Source organism: Natrix helvetica (assembly GCF_964273705.1).
Source record: "Natrix helvetica genome assembly, chromosome: 2".
NCBI lineage: Eukaryota > Metazoa > Chordata > Lepidosauria > Squamata > Natricidae > Natrix > Natrix helvetica.
Window position 1 is genome coordinate 288,726,942 of NC_138552.1, and position 23,487 is coordinate 288,750,428.

The 23,487-nt window shown below is 42.9% G+C and overlaps 1 protein-coding gene across 1 annotated transcript; it reads left to right on the forward strand.

Moving 5' to 3' along the window:
* Window positions 1-726: 726 nt before the first annotated feature.
* DYNLL2 (dynein light chain LC8-type 2) lies at window positions 727-23,412 on the forward strand. Its single transcript, XM_081945518.1, has 3 exons — window positions 727-1,078; window positions 14,713-14,851; window positions 21,119-23,412. The coding sequence occupies exons 2-3, from the start codon at window positions 14,720-14,722 to the stop codon at window positions 21,254-21,256; spliced, it is 270 nt and encodes an 89-aa protein (XP_081801644.1). The 5' UTR covers window positions 727-1,078; window positions 14,713-14,719; the 3' UTR covers window positions 21,257-23,412.
* The last annotated feature ends 75 nt before the right edge of the window (window positions 23,413-23,487 follow it).

The window sequence follows — 23,487 nt, forward strand, 5'->3', positions numbered from 1 at the left end:
CTGTTGCAATCCTGCCTGGGGATGCCTGCAGCCGGTTTTAAAAAGTCAGAGAGATCGCTTGCCCGCCACTTCCCGCACCCCGTAAGATAAAAGGTGCATCCCGTTTGGATTTTGCAATTTTTTTTTTTGCAAAAACGAACAGGTGCAGATAAAAGCTGATCCCGTTTGATTTTGCAATTATTATTTTTTTGCAAAAAGGAACAGGTGCAGTTAAAACGCGATCCAGCTCGATTTTGCAAAAAAAAAAAAAAAGCAATATGAACAGGCGCAGATAAAAGGTGATCTCGTTTGATTTTTGCAAAAAGAAAATGAACAGGCGCAGATAAAAGCAAAAAAAGCTTCATTTTGCAAAAAAAATTTTTTTTGCAAAATAATAAGGCGTCTAGAGTTTCCTTAGCTGGCCAAAAAAAAAAAGCGCACCCGGCTTTCGCCCAGCACAAGGCAAGCCACCCGGCTTGCACGCTTCCAGCCCAACCCCACTCCTCCCTCCTCTCCTCTCTCTCCTCCCTCCTTTCTCTCTGCCCCCCCCCCCCCGCCTCTCTTCCCAAAGGGTTCTGCAATTTCCTCGTGGCATTATGGGACGAAACAAGATGTAGGGCGAGAAGAGCGAGAGGAGAATGCTACGTCGCCGTGGGATGAGGCTTTGCGGCAACCAATCGGGGCGCGGCGTGGCTGAGCCACTGCAAGGGGTGGGACAGCTATTTCAGCGCTGGAGGTGGGAGGGGGGAACGGGGCAGCTCGCCAGAGGAGGCTTGCTGGGGGAAAGGAGCGGAGGGCGTTGACGGTGCTGCTGCTTCTGTGCTGCGAGCTCCCCCTCCTCTCTCACCGCCGCCGCCAGCGCGCTGTGCAAGCCGCGCTCCAGACGCCTTTGGCTCGGCTGGCCGGCCGCTGCGCTTGCTCCCCTTTGGCACCCCGAGCAGGAGAAGCCAGGAAGCCGCTTGTTTGTAGGGCTGGTGGAGAGAGGCGCTGGGGGCGGCGGGGCGCCTTGCAAAACCTTGCCGTTTGCAGGGAGGGGGACGCCGGCCAGGGGGCTGCCGTCGTTGACGCGGGTTTCCCAAAGGCGAAGCAGCTGTTAAGGGTAAGCGGGGTGCGCGCAACAACTCGGGGGAGGGAGGGAGAAGACTCCCTGGGCATCTTGCATGGCGTTTCCCTTTGCATCGCGAGTAACGTTGGTAAGGCGCAAATCGGGTTGGGTTGCAGTCGGTCAGGGTCTCCTCTGAGCGAGAGGGGGGGGTTGGACTAGATGACCTTTAAGGTCACTCCCGACTCTTGTTAATCTGAGAAGGTGGAGGAATTTAACCCAGAGAGGTTCAAAGCGATGCCCCGAGCCAGAAGATGCAGCGGCGGGTTTTTTTTTTTAACTGCGCTCTCCCTGCTTTGCGCTCGTTTTATTTTGGTCCACGCCCCTCGCTTGCTTGCCTCCCCTCCCCAAAAGCCCCCCCCCCCGTAACTCTTGGGGGCTGGTTGCTGGGAAATAGAGCCCCTCCCACCGGCTCTGTCCCAGGGGGCAGCCGAACGCCCGGGCTCCCAAAGCTTCCGCTCCCATCCACTTGGGTTTACCTGTGGGATATATTTGGGGGGGGGGTGTCGTTGCGCTTTGGGGTGTCTCTGCAGGGTTGGGCTAGTTAGACGCTCTGCTTTTGGGGGGCGGGGGGTGGAGGAAGCCCGCAAGTCCTGCTACACACGACCACCTACCCATTCGCCCCCAGCCTCGCAACTTTCCCGGCTTGATGATGCTTGGACTCCACCTGTCATTTTAATCTAGTAGTCTTCATCTACCTGTCCATTGTGACCCACCTTGGCTGAAAGTCTGTGACTTTCTTAATGGATGTTATGGGGAAGACAGGTCCCTTTCTGACTTTGTCCCCCTTTTTCACTGCATGGGTTTTTTTTTTTTTTTTTTGAATGGATGGGTACCCCTGATCTGAATCCTGTCCATTCTGATCTGCATTCTCCTGGGCTTCCTCCAACCTTCCTGTGTCCTGTTAGAGAAATCTTAGCTTCCCCCTCCCCTTCTTTCTCCTTGTCTTTTAGAGAAATCTTAGCTTCCCCCCTCTTTCTCCTTGTTTTTTTGGGGTGGTAAACAGTTTAATTCAGGGGGGTGGGTGGAGAAAATCTACTGGGGGTTCATAGACTGTCTTGCGTTTATGCTATCAATGGGCAGATATTTTTAAAAAGAGAGAGAATCCATAGAGATGGTCTCAGAAATTGCCTTGTCATGTGGGAAAAGGTGTAGTAACATGACCTGAAATGCTGGTGTGTGTGTGTGGCTGGCTTTGAGGGATGGCAGGTTTGGGTTTGCCGGCTTTTAACCTTGTTTCTCCTTTGCAACCCAATGCCTTATCCAGTGGACACTTTGAGCCAGGAAGCCAAGCCAGCCGCTGGATTCTTCTAGAGTCAGTGGCTTTGAAATAGGAGGGGGTGGCTCTTCTTCTTTTTTTGGCCAAGGTTTTTATCATCAGCCAGAACTGTCTTCTCCTAGCCTGCAGGTGGAGTTTCTCTTGGACTGGATCCAAAAAAGGGGGGGCATTTGAACACTCAAATACACCCCCCCCAAAAAAGCTGCTAGTGAGGGAACTTCCTTTGTGCAGCGCCATAAGGGTTTTCTTTAAAGGTGAGAAAAGTCCCCCATACACCTTTTAAAAAGCCTGAAATGAGTGACTGCAACCTGCACCAGGATGCATGGATAATAATGCAATATACCTCTGCAAGTAACTTTTAGAGAAGGGGGGTGGAATCTTTTCCTAATAGGATGCATCATCTTTGAAATAGTGGTAATTAGGACTGTAATGGAGTTGTCTAGGGTGCGAAGGGGATTCCCTCCCTGTTATTGGGGAGGGGGCTGCCTCCAGATCATCTTATCAAGAGCAGACGATCTTCGCTTCCCTCTCTTTTTGGTGGTGGGGAGTTCCAAGCGACACCCTGGTGGTCTCTTTCCTCTGCTTTCCTTTTGCGGAGATGGCAGTGACTGCACACATTATTGTGCTGTGTCAGCCTTCTCCAATCTTGGGGCGCCTTCAGGTATTGGATGCTTGGGGGGGGGTAGGTAGCTACTGGGTGTGAATCCTGGGAATTGAAATCCACATTCTGTAAGCACATCCGCATGGAAGATTTACCTGCTAAACCCCACTGTGATGTGTGGCACTTTATCTAATTTTGGGGTAGTAATCTTGGAAGGAAACGATGAAAATGGAAGTCTTTAAGAAGATGTTGGATAGCTATTTGTCTGAAACAGCATAGGGTTTCCTGTCTAGGCAGGGGGTTGGACTAGAAGACCTCCAAGGTCCCTTCCAACTCTGCTATTGTATTATATTGTAAAATGGCAAAAAAAAATTTTTTTTTTAAATTTCTCTCCTGGTCCAGTTTTAGATCACAAATGAGCTTAGATTGATAACTTTTTAAAAAAAAAAAGTTTTTTGTTTTTTATTCTTATATATCTCATTTCGTGAATGGTTTGGTTCCTGGGTTCATACATTTAAGTACATCTAATCATAATATTATTCTTAATAATTACAATTCATTTTCGATCCTGCTAACACATAATTTCTACTGTCATCTTTCTAAACCTTCTCATAATTCTACCATACTTCATATCCACTTCATATCAATTTTTACTATTTCCCCCTTCATATTTCTACGTGTATTTTAGCCCTCTTTTTCCCCCCTTCCCTTATTCTGGTAATCAAAGACGTGATCTTTCCTTTTTTCAATATTTCAGTCATGCTCTTCTTAGATGGATAACTTGATCTGGCTTTAAAGTCATAGAGGCGAACACTAGTGGACCGATTTTTATGTTGGTATCTCAGAAGAGAGAACTGCTTGTCCGATCTGGTTTTGAGCTGGAATATCCCAACATAATGCTTACTTTCCCCCAAAGAGTAACAGCTGAATTTTGGAGGTAGAATGTAGACTAGAATAGAATTCGTTATTGGCCAAGTGTGATCGGACACACAAGGAATTTGTCTTTGGTGCATATGCTCTCAGTGTACATAAAGAAAAATAAAATAGAATACATTCATCAAGAATCATAAGACACAACACTTAGTGATAGCCATAGGTTACTAATAAGAAATCAAATCATACTAGGAAACGAATAAAACAATATAAATTTTAAAGATACAAGCAACATGGTTATAGTCATGTAGGAAGAGATAGGTACTAGGAAGGAGGAGGAGAAGAAGAGTAATATTATTGGATGTTGTAATGTATGTATGTTGGAATGCACCAGGTGATGGATAATTACTCCCCATTTATAACTGGTAAACTCCCCTCTGGCACTTGGAGAACACCTGCTACCTTCAGATATTCTTGCTGAACCAGCCAATGAGAGTCTGAGGATTACAGGTACTCCTCAATTTACAACCACAATTGGGACCAACATTTCTGTTGCTATGTGAGGGGATAGTTAAGTGAGTCACGATGGATTTTTTTTTTTAACTTGTCACAGTTTTTAAAGGAACCTTCTGTTAAATCAATCATGCAGTTGACTTGTTGGAAGCTGCCTAGGAAGGTAGGTAGGTCTCAAATGTTGATCCCGGGATGCTGCAACCATTGTAAATTCATGCTGGTTGCAGAGCACCTGTCCGGGGTGCTGAGATGGTCGTAACTGTGAGGACTGGCTAGAAGTTACTTTCAGCACTGTTGCAACTTCAGCTGCTAAACAAATGGTTGTAAATCCAGGACAGGCTATATTATTGAAATACTGTAGTATATTGGGAATTTCCCATTATACAGTTACCGGTGCTCATTTATGGAGTGCCCTTTATTTACTGTTAGTAAACCTTCCCTGTGAGAAGGCTTCCCTTGAGCGTACTGGGGAAAATAGCTGAAAAATGAGGCCAAACAACATGTACTGAAAAAATAGCTTAAAAAACAAACAAACAGACTCATAAAAATGCCAGTCAGTGGAAGGCTTGCAGTGAATGTAGCGTCTCTTGATGCTTGCATGCAATTAGCTTATTTTATGATGTGCAAATGCAAAAAAATTCAACCTTGAAATCAAATCATAATCAACATTTTGGAGCAATAGAACCTTGGCGTGGCTATTAATGGGATGGGCCCTCTCCCTCTTCTTGAATAGCTCTATTTTCGTGGCTTCAGATCCTTTTTGGAGTCCGTGCCAAAATGTGAAATTTGCTTAGAATTTGCTAAGGGCCTCTCGTTCTCAGCATGCTGGCTTCCCTTCCCTGACAGAAAAAACTGGATATCCAGCCTTGGGGTAGGGGTAAAAACATTGAAACGGGCCATCCCTGGATAGTTCCAGAGTGCCAAGTGACTGTAATGGGATTAAAAGGCTAGTGAGATTTGCTTTCAAGGGACAGCGCACTCCGCGTTACACAGAACGGGGAAGTGCTGGTGTGCGCTCCCATTAAAGAACACTGCCACTCTTTACCTGACAATTCATTTTGCACATTTGTAGCTTTAACTAGGAAAATTGCAGGCCAGAAAATGGATCCTCTTAGCCAGTTAGATTCTGTTCTTAACAGAAAACATACATGCTTAGGGCTGAGTAACTCAGCACTTCATTTCTCTGCCAAGAAATTAAAAGACGCTCCTGGAGAGGAAAGCTATAGCAAATCTAGACAGCATATGAAAAAGCAGAGACATCACTCTGCCAACAAAACGGTGTCTGTGGTTTTCCCAGTTGCAATGGGTGGCTGTGAAGGTTGGACCATAAGAAAGGCTGAGCGCCAAAGAATGGAGGCCTTTGAACTCTGGTGCTGGAGAAGACTCCTGCATTGAGTCCCTTGGACTGCAAGGCCATCCAACCAGTCAGTCCTAGAGGAGATCAACCCTGACTGCTCTTTAGAAGGCCAGATCCTGAAGAGGAGACTCAAATATTTTGGCCACCTAATGAGAAGGAAGGACTCCCTGGAGAAGAGCCTCATGCTGGGAAAGATTGAGGGCAAAAGAAGAAGGGGATGACAGAGAATGAGGTGGCTAGGCAGAGTCACTGAAGCAGTAGGCGTGAGCTTGAATGGACTCCAGAGGATGTTAGAAGACAGGAAGGCCTGGAGGAACATTGTGCATGGGGTCGAGATGGGTCGGTCATGACTTCACAACCAACAGCAACTCTGCACTAAGTCATAATTGGCAATCCAGTGGGAATTTTTTTTTGCAGCCAGGAACTGTCTTTTCCTTTTGTTTACTACTAGGGAGTTGCAGATATTTTTAGCTGCTTTGCAAATTAGCATGGGGCTTTAAAAAAAAATAAGATGGTTCTATTAAACTTTTTGAAAACCTTACTCAATTGGACTATTGATCATTAGGGGGAGATAAGACATGCTTTATTAATGAACTGCTGCCAAAATTCAGCAGCTGATCTTCAGGGACTGCAAAAAGGACATTGTATCTTTTTGCTTTGTCCGCTGCTGATCCAAACTTTTATCACCCATAATGGCTGTGTTAAGATCTCATCCCATGGCAGAACCAAACCACATACCTAGAGGACAGATAACAGGCAATTTTCTCTTCCTATTATTGGAGAATTAAAGGTGATCTCGCAGAAAGTTGAATTGGATACAAGGGCAGAATATTTTTTGGAATCACCCTAGTCTCCTTTCCTTCCTTTTAAAGGCCACTCAAATTGTGCCACTGAAATGAGGCAAACCAGCTGAACTTTGATGTGGACTTATCTCCCACTCCCCTTATATCTTAATACTATAAAATGGTCTTTTTATAGACAGGTCCTGTGGCATCTTCTCTAGAAGTGCTCTTCTCCAGCTGTGACGGGACAATAGTTCCCACACATCTGGAAGAGACCGGTAATGTACATGAGAGGGTGTTGGAATTTGTGGTATTTTTAATACTTTGAAGTATTCTTCTTTGGTTAGAAAACTAGGGTGTTACTTCTGTGGCTTTTGCTTTACTTGCTCATTGAATATGTGGTTTAGAGCATGTTTAAACGGTCTAAGAGGGCACGGCTTTCACTAGGAATTCTGGGAACTGTAGTTTGGTGGAGTTGCTTGCCACCACTCAATACAAATTCATAACTACTACATCTGTAGAGCAGGGGTGGGCAGTTAATTTTTCCAAGGGGCCACGTGAGAAACTGGGACTGTTGCGGAGGGCCAACCCTGATGCCACCCTGCCCACTACCACTGCTGCCCCAACCTCTGATGCTTTAATGCTCTCTCACTGCCAAGTCTGCTGATATCCTGTTGTTAATGCTGCGGGCCAGATGTGGCCCACATGCCATAAAATACTTAGATCTGGCCTAGAGGACACAGGGTGTGCCATAACTGGCAGGGAATATTGATATCACATGGACCAGTAATTTATTTACAAATCTTTTGCTTAACTTCTGCTTCCTTCTTTGATGGGAATTCTTCATCCGTCATTGTGTTGAGAAATACCATAAGTAGGCAGCATCCCTCATGAAGCTACCATCTCGTTCACTGTCTTGAGACTTGGCAACTTTTAAGATTGCCAAGACTGGGTATGTCTAGTTTAATGAAAAAATGACTAGGGGAGACATGATAGCAGGGTTCCAATATCTCAGGGGCTGCCACAAAGAAGAGGGAGTCAAACTATTCTCCAAGGCACCTGAGGGCAGAACAAGAAGCAATGGGTGGAAACTAATCATGGAGAGAAGCAACCTAGAACTAAGAGGAGACAGCTAGAACAATTAATCAGTGGAACAACTTTTCCCGGAAGTTGTAAATGATCCAACACTGGAAGTTTTTAAGAAAATGTTAGATAGCCATTTGTCTGAAGTGTGGTGTAGGGTTTCCTGCCTAGGCAGGGGGTTGGACTAGAAGACCTCCAAGGTCCCTTCCAATTCTCTCGTTCTAATTCTAATTTTAAAAAGTCATTTCAGTAGGCAATAGCTATGCAACTTAGTGACATAAGCCTTTGGAACTCTAGCTTTTTGGTAAATGCTGGTGAAATTTCACAGACAACAACATACCTCACCATCCTTGTAAGCAGCAAGTCCTGTTAGTTTATGCAGTGCATGAGCACTTTGCTTTATCCATTGAAAAGTAAGAAGTAGGAAGATCTCTGCCCTAAGCAGCTTTTACTCATATTTTGTGCTGCAGAGAGAAATAGAAATAAGAGTAAATGGGAAAACATTTGTATCTCACTGATATTTCTTTTAAGCTCAGATTTAATGAAGGATATAAATTCATGGCCTGGAGATTTTGAAGCAAAGTGGTGACATTACCTAGAAGTTTGTTGACTTAAGTCGTATATATCCTGCCTTTAATTCGGGGCTCAGGACTTCCTACATAGTGTTCCCCCACTCCTGTTTCCCCATATTCACTAGGGAATAAGCATAGCCATTGTGCTGTTTCAACAATATCTTAGTAAAGATATCTCAGTCTGGTCTAATGGTTAAGGCACCAGGCTAGAAAGCAGGACATTATGAGCTCTGGTTGACTTTAAGCCTGTCACTGTTCCAGCCTAGGTTTCCCAAGAGCCTGAAGCAAACTCCTGATCCCGACAAAAAACCCTTTTATTAATTTGCTGTGAATTCTGCTCATTCACATCCAGCAAAATCTTACAAGGGAGGATTTACAGTCACAGATCTTATCTGGCTTGGAGAGCTGACAGGCCGATATCTGCAAAACTTGGCAAGGAGTCTCAGGGAGTCATGAACCAATTAAGCGAACTAATTGTCTCCTGCAAACTCCACTCCCCTTTCGCTCCTCTTTTATTTCCTCTGGGAGGGGGCGTTCATCGTCCACCTGTGGCTTTACTCCCAAGTCTTTACTCCCTGTTCTTTGGCTGTTTCCTTCGTCTGGCGACTCTGTGCATGTGCACACTGGGAACAGGCTCCGGCTGTTCTTCTGCCCCACTGATGTCTGACTCCGAAGGCAGCTGATAACTGTCAGACAGCTCTGGTCCCCTCTTTGCCTCCGACAGAGAGCCCTCATCAGAGCCTTCCCCAGACTCCAGGACTGGCCCATCTCCCTCCCCAACCTCCTCACTGTCCGAATCTGCTAGCGAGCCACAATAGTCACATACACAGCCCAATCAAAGAGGAGATGTGGTGAGGAAAACAGGAGGAAAATGTGTTGGATGTTTCACCACTTTTGAGTTATTTATATGTAATAAAGGCAGGAAATGAACGAACAAACAAGCAAATAAATGGAATTGCATGAGTGGAGAAGATCTGTTAAAAAGATGTGAACATAAAAGGAAAAAGTTGGAATAGGCAGGGCTTCTGGATTCTGAACTACCATATTTTTTGGAGTATAAGACGCACCAAGGTTTTGAAGAGGCAATTTTTTAAAAAAAGTAGGTAGGTAGATAGAGGGATAGGGAGGGAGAGAAAGAGAGAAATACAGTAGGTAGGTAGGGAGACAGAGAGAGTAGTTCTAGGTAAGTAGGTAGGTAGAGGGATAGAGAAATAGAAAGAGAGAAATACAGTAGGTAGGTAGGGAGACAGAGAGAGTAGTTCTAGGTAAGTAGGTAGGTAGAGGGATAGAGAAATAGAAAGAGAGAGAAATACAGTAGGTAGGTAGGGAGACAGAGAATAGTTAGGTAAGTAGGTAGGTAGAGGGATAGAGAAATAGAGAGAATACAGTAGATAGTTTGGGAGAGAGAGAGTAGGTAGGTTGGTAGGTAGAGGGATAGAGAAATAGAGAGAGGGGGAGAAATACAGTAGATAGAGTGAGTAGGTAGGTAGATGTTTCCAAGTGTATTTATCCATGTGCTGAAGAAGGAAATCGCTGACAATCTGCAGCACCTAAGACTTTATTTCTGCTGGCACAGCATTTGATCAATGTAATTCTCATCAATCAGTTAAAGAGCTTTCCAAAAGGAAAAAAACAAGGTTTTGCACTCTACAAACCTCCCCAAAACGGCCTGTTTTTCACGAAAACGGGCCCGTTTGTTTTAAAGGCTTGAAGAGTGCTCCTGGTGGGGGGGGGGCAGAAATGACCCAAAAGGCCAGTTTTTCGCAAAAATCAGGTCTGTTTTTTCTCAAAACAAATTGCATACATAGCCTTATGGAGGCTTATAAAATGCTGCTGGGGGCTGGAGGGCAAAAAACGGCTGGTTTTTTTGCTCATTTCTGCCCTCCCCAGCCCCCAGGAGCTCTCTAAAAGCCCCCATAAGGCTATGCACGGCCATTTTGGTGAAGGGGCGGGGTTTCGGGAGGCCAAAAATGATGTATTCAGTGTATAAGACGCACCCAGATTTTCAGCCTCTTTTTTGAGGGGAAAAAAAGGTGCATCTTATACTCCAAAAAATACGGTAGTTACGGATTTGGATGAAAGGGTTGATAGGGAAACAGTCATCATCTTAAAAGTGTTACTACAAACTAGAAAGGGGCAAAAAAAATGATTCGTAAATGTACACCTCTCTAAAGAGGCCTCAGCTTTGCAGAAAATTGGTTGTGCGGAACAAAGTTTTGTGGTTTAGTTCATAAGCTGCATTTATCTTGATAATTCTTTGAGAACACAGTGGCTGGATTTGGATAGCATTCTAAAACCATGGTAAATCATGGTTAGGGATAGGAGTCAGCGGTCTTGCCATCCCTTGGAGGGTGATTCACTAGCTTTCTAGTGTTTACGTACAATAATATATTTGCTACTTTATGGTAAATGTTATTTCACAGAGCATACACAATTTTAGGATAAATAAATTGAGATTTGCTAGTCTTGCCTGTCTGGATTTTGAGGGTTTAAGATTGAGGTGTATTTGTGCTTATGTATAATGCTTGACTGAAGCTACAACATTGAAAACAGTTACAGCTGATTCTCCCACTTATGACTGCTGTACCATATCTGTGGTCCATGTGATAAAAACTCGGGTCACTGTCTATTTATGATGGTTGCATCAGTCCAGGTCATGTACAACCTTCCCAGCTGATATCGGACAAGCAGCAAATTATTTGCATGATTAACTGAACAACCAATAAAGAGAATATTCGTAGCTCAAGGTTGAGGTCCTTGAAACTCTCTTGAGCTTGGTGGTTTTCTTGCATTACCCAAACGGATGATGTTACCCAGTTGGGTAGTGAAACGTCTGCAAGAAAACAACCAAGCTTAGAGAGCACCAAGGAGCCCTCACTTAACAACTGCAGTGATTCTTTCAACAACTGCCTTGTTTAGCAATGGAAATTCTAACCCTAATTATGTGAAGGGCTAGCTATAATTTCTAATATATGACTGGAGTTGAGGAAACTTTTTTGGGGCTTAACTAGTGCTTGTAGGGCAACTTGAACACAGAATAAGAGATAGATAGATAGATGATAGATAGATGATAGATGATAGATAGATAGATAGATAGATAGATAGATAGATAGATAGATAGATAGATGATAGATAGATAGATAGATGATAGATAGATAGATAGATAGATGATAGATAGGTAGATGATAGATAGATGATAGATAGATGATAGATAGATGATAGATAGATAGATAGATAGATAGATAGATAGATAGATAGATAGATAGATGATAGACAGATAGATGATAGACAGACAGACAGATGATAGATAGACAGATAGATAGATGATAGATAGATAGATAGATAGATAGATAGATAGATAGATAGATAGATAGATAGATAATAGGAAGGGAGAAAGGAAGGGAGAAAGGAAGAAAGGAAAAGAAAAAGAAAGAAAGGAAAAGGAAAGGAAAAGAGAGAAAGAGAAGAAGGAAAAGAAGAAGGAAGAGGAGGAAGGAGAAAAGGAAGAAATAGTGAATGGTTTGACAGTGGTGAGGGAATTACTTGTTTAGCAGAGTGATGGCATTCGGGGGGAAATTGTTCCTGTTCTGGTGTGCAGTGCTCTATAGCGTCGTTTTGAGGGTAGGAGTTGAAACAATATATGTCCAGGGTGTGAGGGGTCTAGATATTTTCACGGCCCTCTTTTTGACTGGTGCAGTATACAGATCCTCAATGGAAGGAAGGTTGACAGTAGTAGTAGTTTTTTCTACAGGGTCCTTGGAGGTCATCTAGTCCAACCCCCTGATCAAGCAGGAGACCCTATACTAGTTTGGACAATTGATAGTCTTTGCATATCACAACCTGATTTGCTTCAGATATTAATAGCTCTGGCTGAAAGATAGAATTGATAAAACGGGAGGCATAGTCTATGTATGTGTGTGTCTCCAAGCAGTGCAGCAAACTTTATTTATATGCAACATTTCCTGGCCTTTCTTCTAACACGAGAGCACCATAGTTACTTGCAAGGGAAGTTAAAGCCAACATGTGTCATGATGTAAGTGGACACAACTTGCATCAGATGTCCCTTGGGTTAACATTTGCATAGAGATGTTATGATGCATGGGTTACTTGATATTGCTTATTTCAGATACTTACATAAAAAGCATAGGGGGCGCGGTGGCTCAGTGGCTAAGATGCTGAGCTTGTCGATCAGAAAGGTCTGCAGTTTGGTGGTTCGAATCCATAGCGCCACGTAACGGAGCGAGCTCCTGTTACTTGTCCCAGCTTCTGTCAACCTGCCAGTTTGAAAGCATGTAAAAATGCAAGTAGAAAAAATAGGAACCATCTTTGATGGGAAGGTAACAGCGTTTCATGCGCCTTCAGCATTTAGTCATGCCGGCCACATGACCATGGAGACGTCTTCGGACAGTGCTGGCTCTTCTGCTTTGAAACGGAGATGAGCGCTGCCCCCTAGAATCAGGAATAACTAGCACATATTTTTATTTTATTTATTTCATCAAGCATGTATTAGATAGTATATAAGTATAAACATGATTTTGAATACATGAAATAGGTACGAATAAAAAGGAACATTAGGACAGGGACGGTAGGCACGTTGGTGCGCTTATGAATGCCCCTTACAGACCTCTTAGGAATGGAGTGAGGTCAACAGTAGAAGTCTAAGGTTAAAGTTTTGGGGGTTTGGGAAAGAAACCACAGAATCAGGTAGCGCATTCCAGGCATTGACCACTCTGTTGCTGAAGTCGTATTTTCTGCAATCGAGTTTGGAGTGGTTTACCTTGAGTTTGTATCTATTGAGTGCTCATGTACACAATTGTTGTGGTTGAAGCTGATATATACGCGAGGGGAATTTCTACTTTTACATAAAAAGCATTGCATGGATTTTAGGCTGAGAAGTATCTGCTTGGTTCTCTTGACAATACTTTTGTATTCTTTGAATCTCTTGGTCTTCCTGCAAACCATTTGATAGGTCCCAAAAGGCTAGCCGTGGTGTCAAATTGGAGATTTCTCTCTGCAATGGAATTTTAGTTTGTTTCAACCATTATTCCTTGAATAAGGCATAGTGCTGAGTTGGCACATTGGGTGAAGCCTCTAGATTTACAACTCCAATGAATCAGTTTATATATATGCTAAGCCAAAACAATACTACTGATTAATGCCATGAGAATCCCCCCCTCACTTGAATTATCAATAAATTAGTATTAATCAGTATGAATTAATTGTGGTTTGTTCATCCATAATGAACTTGTTCACGCATCACGGCATAATGTAATTAGGTTTTAATATGGTAGATATGAACAATAGTTCGCAGAATTCCTAGATAGACATAACAGGTGAGAATTTCAACAGGACTCAGGACAGTTAATCTAAAGTACAGGTAGTTTTCAGTTTACAACCGGAATAGGGACTAGGAATTTTTTTCATTAAGCATGGACATTAAGTGAATAATCATGAGGCCACTATTCTGCAAACTTTTTTGCTGTGTCTATGGAAATTCCCAGTCATCCAGGTCATGGTTGTCCCAAAGGTATTTTTTTCAAGAGGCAACTGGACTTTCTGGTTTTTCTTTGAAGACATTTCACTTCTCGTCCAAGAAGCTTCTTCAGCTCTGACTGGATGGTTGAGAATGGAAGGATTTGTACCCCTTGCAGACAGATGGCTATTTGGTTGAACAAACCTATTAATAAGATTCAGCAGTCTGTCTGCATTTAAAAGACAAAGGCCACATTTTGGACCCCGCTGGTTTAAAAACTGGTTTGAAAGAGGGGTCAAAGAGGCCATTTATGTCAACGGGGGGGGGGGGGTGTAGAGCTATGACATCATCTATCTCCTGTCTACAACACAGTCCGTTCAGCAGTTCCAAGAAGACTCCTCACCCATTTGCACCACTCAGGTGACCCTGAATATACAGATAAACCTCCAGGTACTCTAAATGACTCACTAAAAGAATGCAAATGACCAGCTGTCTGCAAGGAGTATGAATCCTTCCATTCCCCACCTTTTGGGAGGTTTTTTTTTTTTTTTTTGGCTGTACTCATTACCGTAGTCATTGAGACACCGTGATTATGACTTGTGACCTTCCTTGCTCATTTTCCCATTGACATGGTCTGAAGCAGGCTGGGAAGATCACACATTGCGATCGCATGACAGCAGGATGCTGCAACCATTGTCCCAATGGTTGGTACAATGTAAGGACCACTTGCTAGTCGCTTGGTCAGCACCCACCACGACTCACCCAGTTGCTAAGCGAATGGTTGTTGAGGACTGCCTCCACGGTGCATTCTTAGGGGATTAGTGATTTCTCGAAGTTGTGAAGTTGCCCCTGTGCACTTGTGAGAAATAGCTCCTGTGTTTAGTGGGGGGTTGAATTCCCCAGTAACATCAAAGAATAATGGCTATTCTTTCATAGACTTGGAATTTCCTGCTTCCTCTGTAGAATGACCTGTAGTTATCCATCCTTACCTTCAACGGATAATAAAAGCAAGGCTGCAGGTTTTGGGTGCTTTCTTGGAATTACATCTGAGATGAATATTACACTGAGTTGGGCTCCATCTCCTGTATCCTCCCGCAGGTCCATCATGTCTGACAGAAAGGCTGTGATCAAAAATGCTGACATGTCTGAGGACATGCAGCAAGATGCTGTCGACTGTGCTACGCAGGCCATGGAGAAGTACAATATAGAGAAGGATATTGCAGCATACATCAAGAAGGTATGTTTCTCTCTACGAAGCGTGATGGGGTGGGGTTGTATTGCCTTACATGTAGCCCTTGACTTGTGACCCTAATAGGCTCAATCTTTATGCCTTTTGATAGCAATTGCTATCTGACTTGCTTTATGACTGTCACAGCTTACAAACATTAGCCACGGTGGTGCAGTGGTTAGAGTGCAGTACTGCAGGCGACTTCCGCTGACTGCCGTTTGGCAGTTCAAATCTATACTGCTTCACAGTGCTTTACAGCCTTCTAAGCGGTTTACAGAATCAGCCTCTTGCCCGAAACAATCTGGGTCCTCATTTTACCCACCTCGGAAGGATGGGAGGCTTGAGCCTGGTGAGATTTGAACTGCCAAAGTGCAGTCCGTCGGCAGTCAGCAGAAGTCGCCTGCAGTTCTGCACTCTAACGTCACTGCACCACTGTGGCTAATGTTTGTAAGTTGTGAGTCATGACATGACTGACCCAACTTCACAATTCGCTTGTGTTAAGTGAATCACTTTGGTCATTAACAAATTCATTGTTTGCAATGGGGCAGTTTTGCTGAAAATAGGAAGTAAATGTCGCATGTCAATGAAAACTCAAACATCCAGGCCAAAAGGTATCTTAAAAGGTTGAATTCGTGGCATCAGAACCAAAATGTATTAATCTTGAGACCTTTGCTCATCCAAACAACTTCATCTGCCAAAATAAAAGGAATTAGGCAGCATCTCGTTGGAATGTAGCAACATTGGAAGGTTGCATCTGGGTTGTAAGTAGCTTTTGGGAAGGTATATTTGTAATTTCAAACAGTCACCAAGTGACCGGTTGTAAGTCAAAGGCTACCTTTCCTGGCTTATCTGACCCAATGCCAGCTAGATATTTCTGGAAAAACCTCAAGCAAATTTTAAAAGCAGTTACAAGCTTTTCCGTAACTGATGCATTTGATTTAGAAGATTCTGCCTGATTATTATAGAAGGGAAGTGCGCCCATCACAGCCTGGTTTCCTTAAGCAAGGAATCCTAGTCAACCAGCATTGCTGGCTGGGGAATTTTGGGAGTTGAAATCCACGCATCTCAATAGTTGCGTTTGAAAAAACAGTCGTAAACCATGATAGGTGTCTCAATACAAAATAATTAAACCAACACACTGAAAAAACATTCAGTTTTGCATTCTGCATTCAAAACTGCATTCAGTTTTGGTTGCCACGATGTAGAAAAGATGTGGAGACTCTAGAAAGAGTGCAGAAAAGAGCAACAAAGAGGATTAGGATACTGGAGACTAAAACATGAGGAGCGGTTGCAGGAACTGGGTATGTCTAGTTTAATGAAAAGGACTAGGGGAGACATAGCAGTCTTCCAATATCTCAGGGGTTGCCACAAAAAAGAGGGAGTCAAACTATTCTCCAAAGCACCTGAGGGCAGGACAAGAAGCAATGGGTGTAAACTAATCAAGGAGAGAAGCAACTTAGAACTGAGGAGAAATTTCCTGACAGTTAGAACAATTAGTGGAACAGAAGTTGCCTCCAGAAGTTGTGAATGCCCCAACACTGGAAGTCTTTAAGAAGATGTTGGATAGCCATTTGTCTGAAATGGTATAGGGATTCTTGCCTAGGCAGGGGGTTCGACTAGAAGACTTCCAAGGTTCCTTCCAACTCTGCTATTGTATTGTATTGTAAAACCTATTACAATTTGGGGTAATGACTATACTAAAAGAAGGCAGTATAATTGGCTTGTCTAAATTCTGTGTGGACTATTGATTGCAGGGTGTCAAATAAATGTTTCTCTTGGTCTCTCACCCAGGGACAGAACGTACATGTTTTGTCTGAGTAACTCTCTCTGAATTGGAAAGCTTAATATTTTGTGTTCTGCTTTCCTTTTTTTTTTAATGGAAAGCTGTTCGACAAAATAAATATTAAGTGGGGATTTTTTTTAACGTGATACTTTCTACTGGAACCAGATCCAAACTGATTTGCAAGAGTTCGTTAACAATAAAAACTTTTTGGAAGAGTGAGTGCACTAATGGATTGGGGAATTTAAAAGAGCGAAGATTAGGTGCAGTTAACTCAGATGCCTTTCTCTGAAGGTTCAGACTCTTAAGGGTGATTTAAGTAGATTTAGTTTATTTAATTAAATCATGATGAATAATTTGTTAATTTTATAAACTAAATAAATTGTGTAAATTAAAATTATAAATTAAGTTGATTAAGGGGTTTCAGGGTGTGAGGAAAAAATAACTGGCAATGCAAATGTGGAAAAGCCAGGTATACAGGTGATCCTTAAGACCATTCATTTAGGGACCATTTAAAGTTACAGTGGCACTGAAAAAAGTAACATACGACCTATCCTTGCACTTAACAAACCATCACAGCATCCCCACAGTCACACGATCAAAATTAGAGTGCTTGACAACCAGCATATATTTATGATAGTTGCACACAGAACTGAGTCACTGTGCTTAAGGTCCATTGAACCAAAAATCACCACCGTGGGATCCATGTGCTTTCTTTCTTGCCACAAGGCAAGGCAAGGAATAATGGACAGAAACTAGTCAAGGAGAGAAGCACCCTAGAACTAAGGAGAAATGACCTCATAATGAGAACAATTATTATTACTTTTTTTAATTGAAGTTTTTTTTTTATTTTTCATATCATATAATCACATGTATACCTCTTACATAACCAACATCATATTGTATTATTAAATGTTTACATCAATTCATCTTACCAACAACTCCTCAAAACCAATTATTGGCTCTTCTGCTCTCCATATTTGTACTTTTATCTATCACTTTCTCCTCCCTCTTTCCTCCCTACCTCCTTTCTTCCCTTTGTCACCCTTCCCTCCTCAACTTCTCCTTCCTCTCTCCTTCTCCTCCCTCCCCTTACCACTCCTCATTTTCTCCTCCTCTTCTCCCCCCTCCCTTGCCCTCTCTCCTATCCGTCTCTTCTTCCCTTACCTCTCTCCTCTACTTCTCACTCTTCATCTCATTTACTTGGTGTATTTCAGCTTCTGAGCGAGCTCCCTTTTATGTTGATGGTATTTATAATTCCTTTTCAGCATACATATTTAATTTTTCTCCTCCTTTTTAGTAAAAAGAAATCTGATATAACAGAAAAGTATACATATACAGACATTGTGCTTTTAACTCCCTCCCCCCCACCTAATTTTGATCGAGATGTAGACCTGGTTACAATTCCCAGCTATTCTCATTATCTTTATATAATTATACATCCTTCCGTGCCCCCAATTTGTGATTCTGTCTCTTTATCACAATAGTTTCCCATAATGAGAACAATTATTCAATGAAATGGCTTGATTCCAGAAGTTGTGGGTGTTCTGTCACTGGAGGCTTTTAAGACAGCGGCCCCCAACATTTTGGACACCAAGGACTGGTTCCGTGAAGAGTGTTTTTTTCCATGTACTGGAGGGGGGCATGGTTTCTTGATGCCTGCATCCTGCAGATGGGACTGCACTGGTTTCTAGCATGCCATGGCCCGATGCCAGTCCATGAACCAGGGTTGGGGACTCCTGTTTTAAGAAGAAACTGGACAGCCACTTGCCTGGAATGGTATAAGGCAGTGATGGCAAACCTTTTCGGTACCGAGTGCCCAAACCAGAATGTGTGTGCATGTGTGCACACTGGAGTGCCGGAAACAGCTGGCCGGTGTGCATATGCGTGCCAGCCAGCTGGTATTCGTGTTTCCGGCACATACACATGGCATGTTTTTTGACCGTTTTCTGGTGCCCATAGAGAACAGGTGGCAACCTGTGGCACACAGAGAGGGCTCTGCATGCCACAGGTTTGCCATCATAGGTATAGGGTCTCCTGCTTGAGCAGGGGTTTGAACTCCAAGGTACCTTCCAACTCTCTTATTTTGTTTCTGTTATTCTGGTTTTCAGCATTTCTGGTTTCCAGCAAAATGCACCTATTAGATAAAATGGAACGGAAAGAAATTGAGCAGTAGCTTGATCAAATCACAGTGTATTAAGTAATTGGGGGGATGGGACTAGTCATTCATATTATTTCAAGGAGAAGCAGAAAAGTACTATTTAAAATCGTGGGCAGTAGTAAAAGAATCACTTTCCACCTCCTTCAACGCACTTACAATTAAACATTAATCTTTTGCTCCAGAATTCAATAGTACAGTGTTTTAATCATCACATCCCAACATTAAAAAATTCAATTCAGTTTCAAGCAAAAAAAAATTCCAAGGTAACCTCCATGTGGAAACAAAGAGAGAGAACAACTTTTCTTTAATTAAAATAGTTTCACCATCTAGGACAGTTCCCTTAACTTCACCAACCATTCTTCCATTGTGGAAGTCTGTAGATTGGAAAACATTGATGCATTAAATGGAAAATGGATGTAAATTTCCTGAGAAAAAGTGGTAGATGCCAATTTGGAAAGGAGGAGGAATATCCTGTTACCTAGAACTCAAAAGAACAGTTGACTTGACTTGCAATGGAGCCTGCAACCTTCTGTGGTCGTTAAGTACAATACAATACAACAGTAGAGTTGGAAGGGACCTTGGAGGTCTTCTAGTCCAACCCCCTGCCTAGGCAGGAAACCCTATACCGTTTCAGACAAATAGCTATCCAACATCATCTTAAAGACTTCCAGTGTTGGGGCATTCACAACTTCTGGAGGCAAGCTGTTCCACTGATTAATTGTTCTAACTGTCAGGAAATTTCTCCTCAGTTCTAAGTTTCTTCTTCCCTTGATTAGTTTCCACCCATTGCTTCTTGTTCTACCCTCAGGTGCTTTGGAGAATAGTTTGACTCCCTCTTCTTTGTGGCAACCCCTGAGATATTGGAACAATGCTATCATGTCTCCTATCATATCATATCATGAACGAATTGTTTCATATTTGCTGAAAACTGCAAGTAAAACTTGTTTTTAGCCCAAAACAAAATATTGTAAAATGTTGATATGACCATGGGACACTGCAAAAATGCAGTCCAATTGCCGAGTGCCCAAAATGCAGTCATATGACCATGAAGGGGGCATTGGAACTTTAGAACCAGGTCATATATACGTGCAGCAACAATACAATAGAGAGTGATGTCCAATTTTGCCACCTTTAAGAGTTGGGGACTTCAGCTCCCAGAATTCCTCAGCCAGCATGGCTGATTGAGGAATTCTGGGGGTTGAAGTCCCCAAGTCTTAAAAGTTGCCAAGGTTTTGGACATCATATAGCGCCTTGTTTCTTAACCTGGTCTGGAGAATTCTGGGAGTTGAAGTCCACACAGTTTATAGCTGCCAAAGATGTGAAACACTCCTGTGGTGGAAAATGCCAGAGGCCGATGATCACTTTAGGGATCACAGCAAAAGGATCAATTCAGTCTACAGAAGGCCCACAGTATTACTTTTTTTTTCTTGTATTTTTACCAAGAAAACCACAAGGATAGAAAATTGAAAGGAATTGGCAATTTATGGAGACCATCTACTGTAACTTGAGTTTTTGGTAAGAGCACATGAATCAATGAAGGGGCAGTTTCCCTCACACGGCTGCCATTTTGACTTTTTTGACCCACCCATTCCTCAGGGCTGGTCCAGAAATTCAAGATGATGGCCTCCACTGTGCAGTCAAAGCCATGGCCCTCTTCTACATCTTCTACATTCAGTTTTGGTCCCCACGATGTAGAAAAGATGTGGAGACTCTAGAAAATGCAGAGAAGAGCAACAAAGATGATTAGGGGAGTGGAGACTAAAACATATGAAGAACGGTTGCAGGAACTGGGTGTGTCTAGTTTAATGAAAAGAAGGACTAGGGGAGACATGATAGGCAGTGTTCCAATATCTCAGGGGTTGCCACAAAGAAGAGGGAGTCAATCTATTCTCCAAAGCACCTGAGTGTAGAACAAGAAGCAATGGGTAGAAACTAATCAAGGAGAGAAGCAACTTAGAACTGAGGAGAAATTTCCTGACAGTTAGAACAATTAATCAGTTGAACAGAAGTTTCCTCCAGAAGTTGTGAATGCCCCAACACTGGAAGTCTTTAAGAAGATGTTGGATAGTCATTTGTCCGAAACGGTATAGGGTTTCCTGCCTAGGCAGGGGGTTGGACTAGAAGACCTCCAAGGTCCCTTCCAACTCTGCTATTGTATTGTATTGTATTGTATTGTATTGTATTGTACTGTATTGTATTACACGGCAGGCCTCGTTCTTTTTTTCCAGACGCTCATGTCACCACCTTCCTCCCTACACATGCCAAGACTTTGAAAATGCTCTCTGAACAAATCACTGATTTTCACCTTTCCTTCCCGCTTTTGTTTATTCCCCAGGAATTTGACAAGAAATACAACCCCACCTGGCACTGCATCGTGGGCAGGAACTTCGGTAGCTACGTAACGCATGAGACGAAGCACTTCATTTACTTCTACTTGGGCCAGGTGGCGATTCTCCTCTTCAAATCCGGCTAGGGGTTCAGGCCAGCGCCTGTGGGGGTCACGGCTGGTGAGGAACATGGACTGTAGCACTAAAGACAGGCTCCAGCTCTTTAACCATGGCTGCGCCACTGCATGGACTCGATACTATATTTAATGTGTATATGTTGCCGTAAAAAATACCTACAATTCTCATTTCTTTCTCTGTTTTGGGGAGATTGCCTGGGAGAAGAAAGGCAGCGTATTATCCCCTCTTCCTCCTTTTCTTTTATCTTCCCCTCCCCCCTCTCTTATGTTCCTGCTTCTTATTTTTTCTGTTCTTTTGCACTAGGAGAACTGTAAAATGCTTCAACAATGGCCTTTAAGTGAGAAGAAGAAATGAAATGAAATAAAAATAAGAAACTTCAATTCCAGAAAACAAATCTTTGGGTTTAACTTTCTTGCAAAAGGCTGGAGGTCTAACCCTAGCAGAGGAAAAAAGATAAAAATAAAAACTGTGTTAGGTGTAGAATCTGTCTAAAAGTTAACTAAATTATTTTTTGAAATGCCTGTCAAAGCTTCCTCTTCCCGAAATGGCACTATTGTCCCATGAAGTCGCCTTAGCTCTAAACAAGTGATTGGAGGCAGCCCGGGGGGGGGGGGGGGTGTACACGCGTATCTGTGTGTGGTCTTGGCCCAATACAGATTGAGCAAACAAAGCCGATACGGATTTGCAAAATGCGTGGTATCCTCTTGAGGAGACGCAACGCCCCCCCTCCCCAGAATCGGCTGGCCTGGTCTGTATCGGCGTTTCCAAAGCATTTTTCAAACGAAAGATGTCTACTCTTGTGTGTCCAAGATTCTGTCGTGATGCCCAATGGATGTGATCGGGATTTTCTTATGCCCCTGTTTTTTGAGTCCGTACAGTATTGCCTTATTGTAGCTCTCACGTCCTCTCGTTGTGCAGGGAAGATCCTGTCCGAAATCAGTGGCTTAAATGTTGCTGTGCTTTAAATGTCTCCAGTAAAGATGGATAGACCTTCATCTCTTTTAAGAGGCTGAACCCCAGTCTCTCTTCTGTTGGCTTTCTATTCTGGACCCCTTTTGACCCAACAAAAGGAGGGTCAAATGGGAGCAGCTCTGTTACCTAACCAGCTCCTGAACGTGCAAGAAAAGGTCGTCTCTGGGCTTTCTTAGTTTCCTTAGTCTATGGTTGTACAGAAATACTTTTTAAGTTCTGTTGCAACAATAAAAAAATAAATAAAATGGGGATTGCTTTTTTTTTTTCTTTTTGCAAAGGTTACGTATGAAATGCAGCGATAGCTTTAACATCTCTGGTTGCTTTTTGCAGTTCAAAGAGCCTATAAATTCTATTTTGGGGAGGTGGGGGGGAGCAGTTCTCTAAAAACAAAGAAGTAAGAAGACTATTGAAGGAGCACTTTTAACTCCTGGATTCATGGAGATTCTCAGCCATCCAGGCCATGGTTGATCCCAAATGTGCTTTTTCAAAGGGCAACTGGACTTTCTTGTTGTTTTCTTTTGAAAACCTTTCGCTTCTCACCCAAGAACTGAAGAAGCTTCTTGGATATGAGAAGCGAAACGTCTTCAAGGAAAAAACAAAGTCCAATTAATTGCCTTTTGAAGGAGAAAAAAGCACCCTTGGGACGCCTCTGGCTCAGAATGTAAGAACACGTCCCCTGTCTTTCCGTTCGATACCCAAAGTTACTGGTTAGAGAAATAGGGCAGCCCCCCTCATTTATAGGGGAGGGGGCTGTGTCTGAAAGAAGACGACAGATCCAAATCGTAAGAAAAACCTGCTCGGTGTGCCGAATCCAAAGCAAGCCAAAAACCCACAGGCACCCTGTAGAAACTGTTTCATGAAACAAAACGAATGTTAAAAGTTTGGAACGGCTGTTGTGTTCCAATGTTTACTGATATTTCTTTTTCCATCCCAAGGAGGCAGGGAGGCAGTTGCAAAGTAAGTGCCTCGGGGGTTCACAGGGCATCGCCCTTCAGAAAACACCGCCCTTCGTTGGAAATAAAAATGAGAAGACTTGTCTTGTTTCTTTAATTCTGTGCATGAGAACTAACTGTGAATAAGCTCACTTCATGGAGGGCGAGAAAACGAATCCTTCCCATCCTAACCGCAGTTACTCAGATTAACCCCTTTTTATTTTTCAAAAACATTAAAATAGAATTGACACATTTAAGAACGGTGTTGTTTTGTTTTTGGGATGTGAGGGGGTTGGAGTGGAATATGTACAGCAGGGGTCCACGAACTACCACCG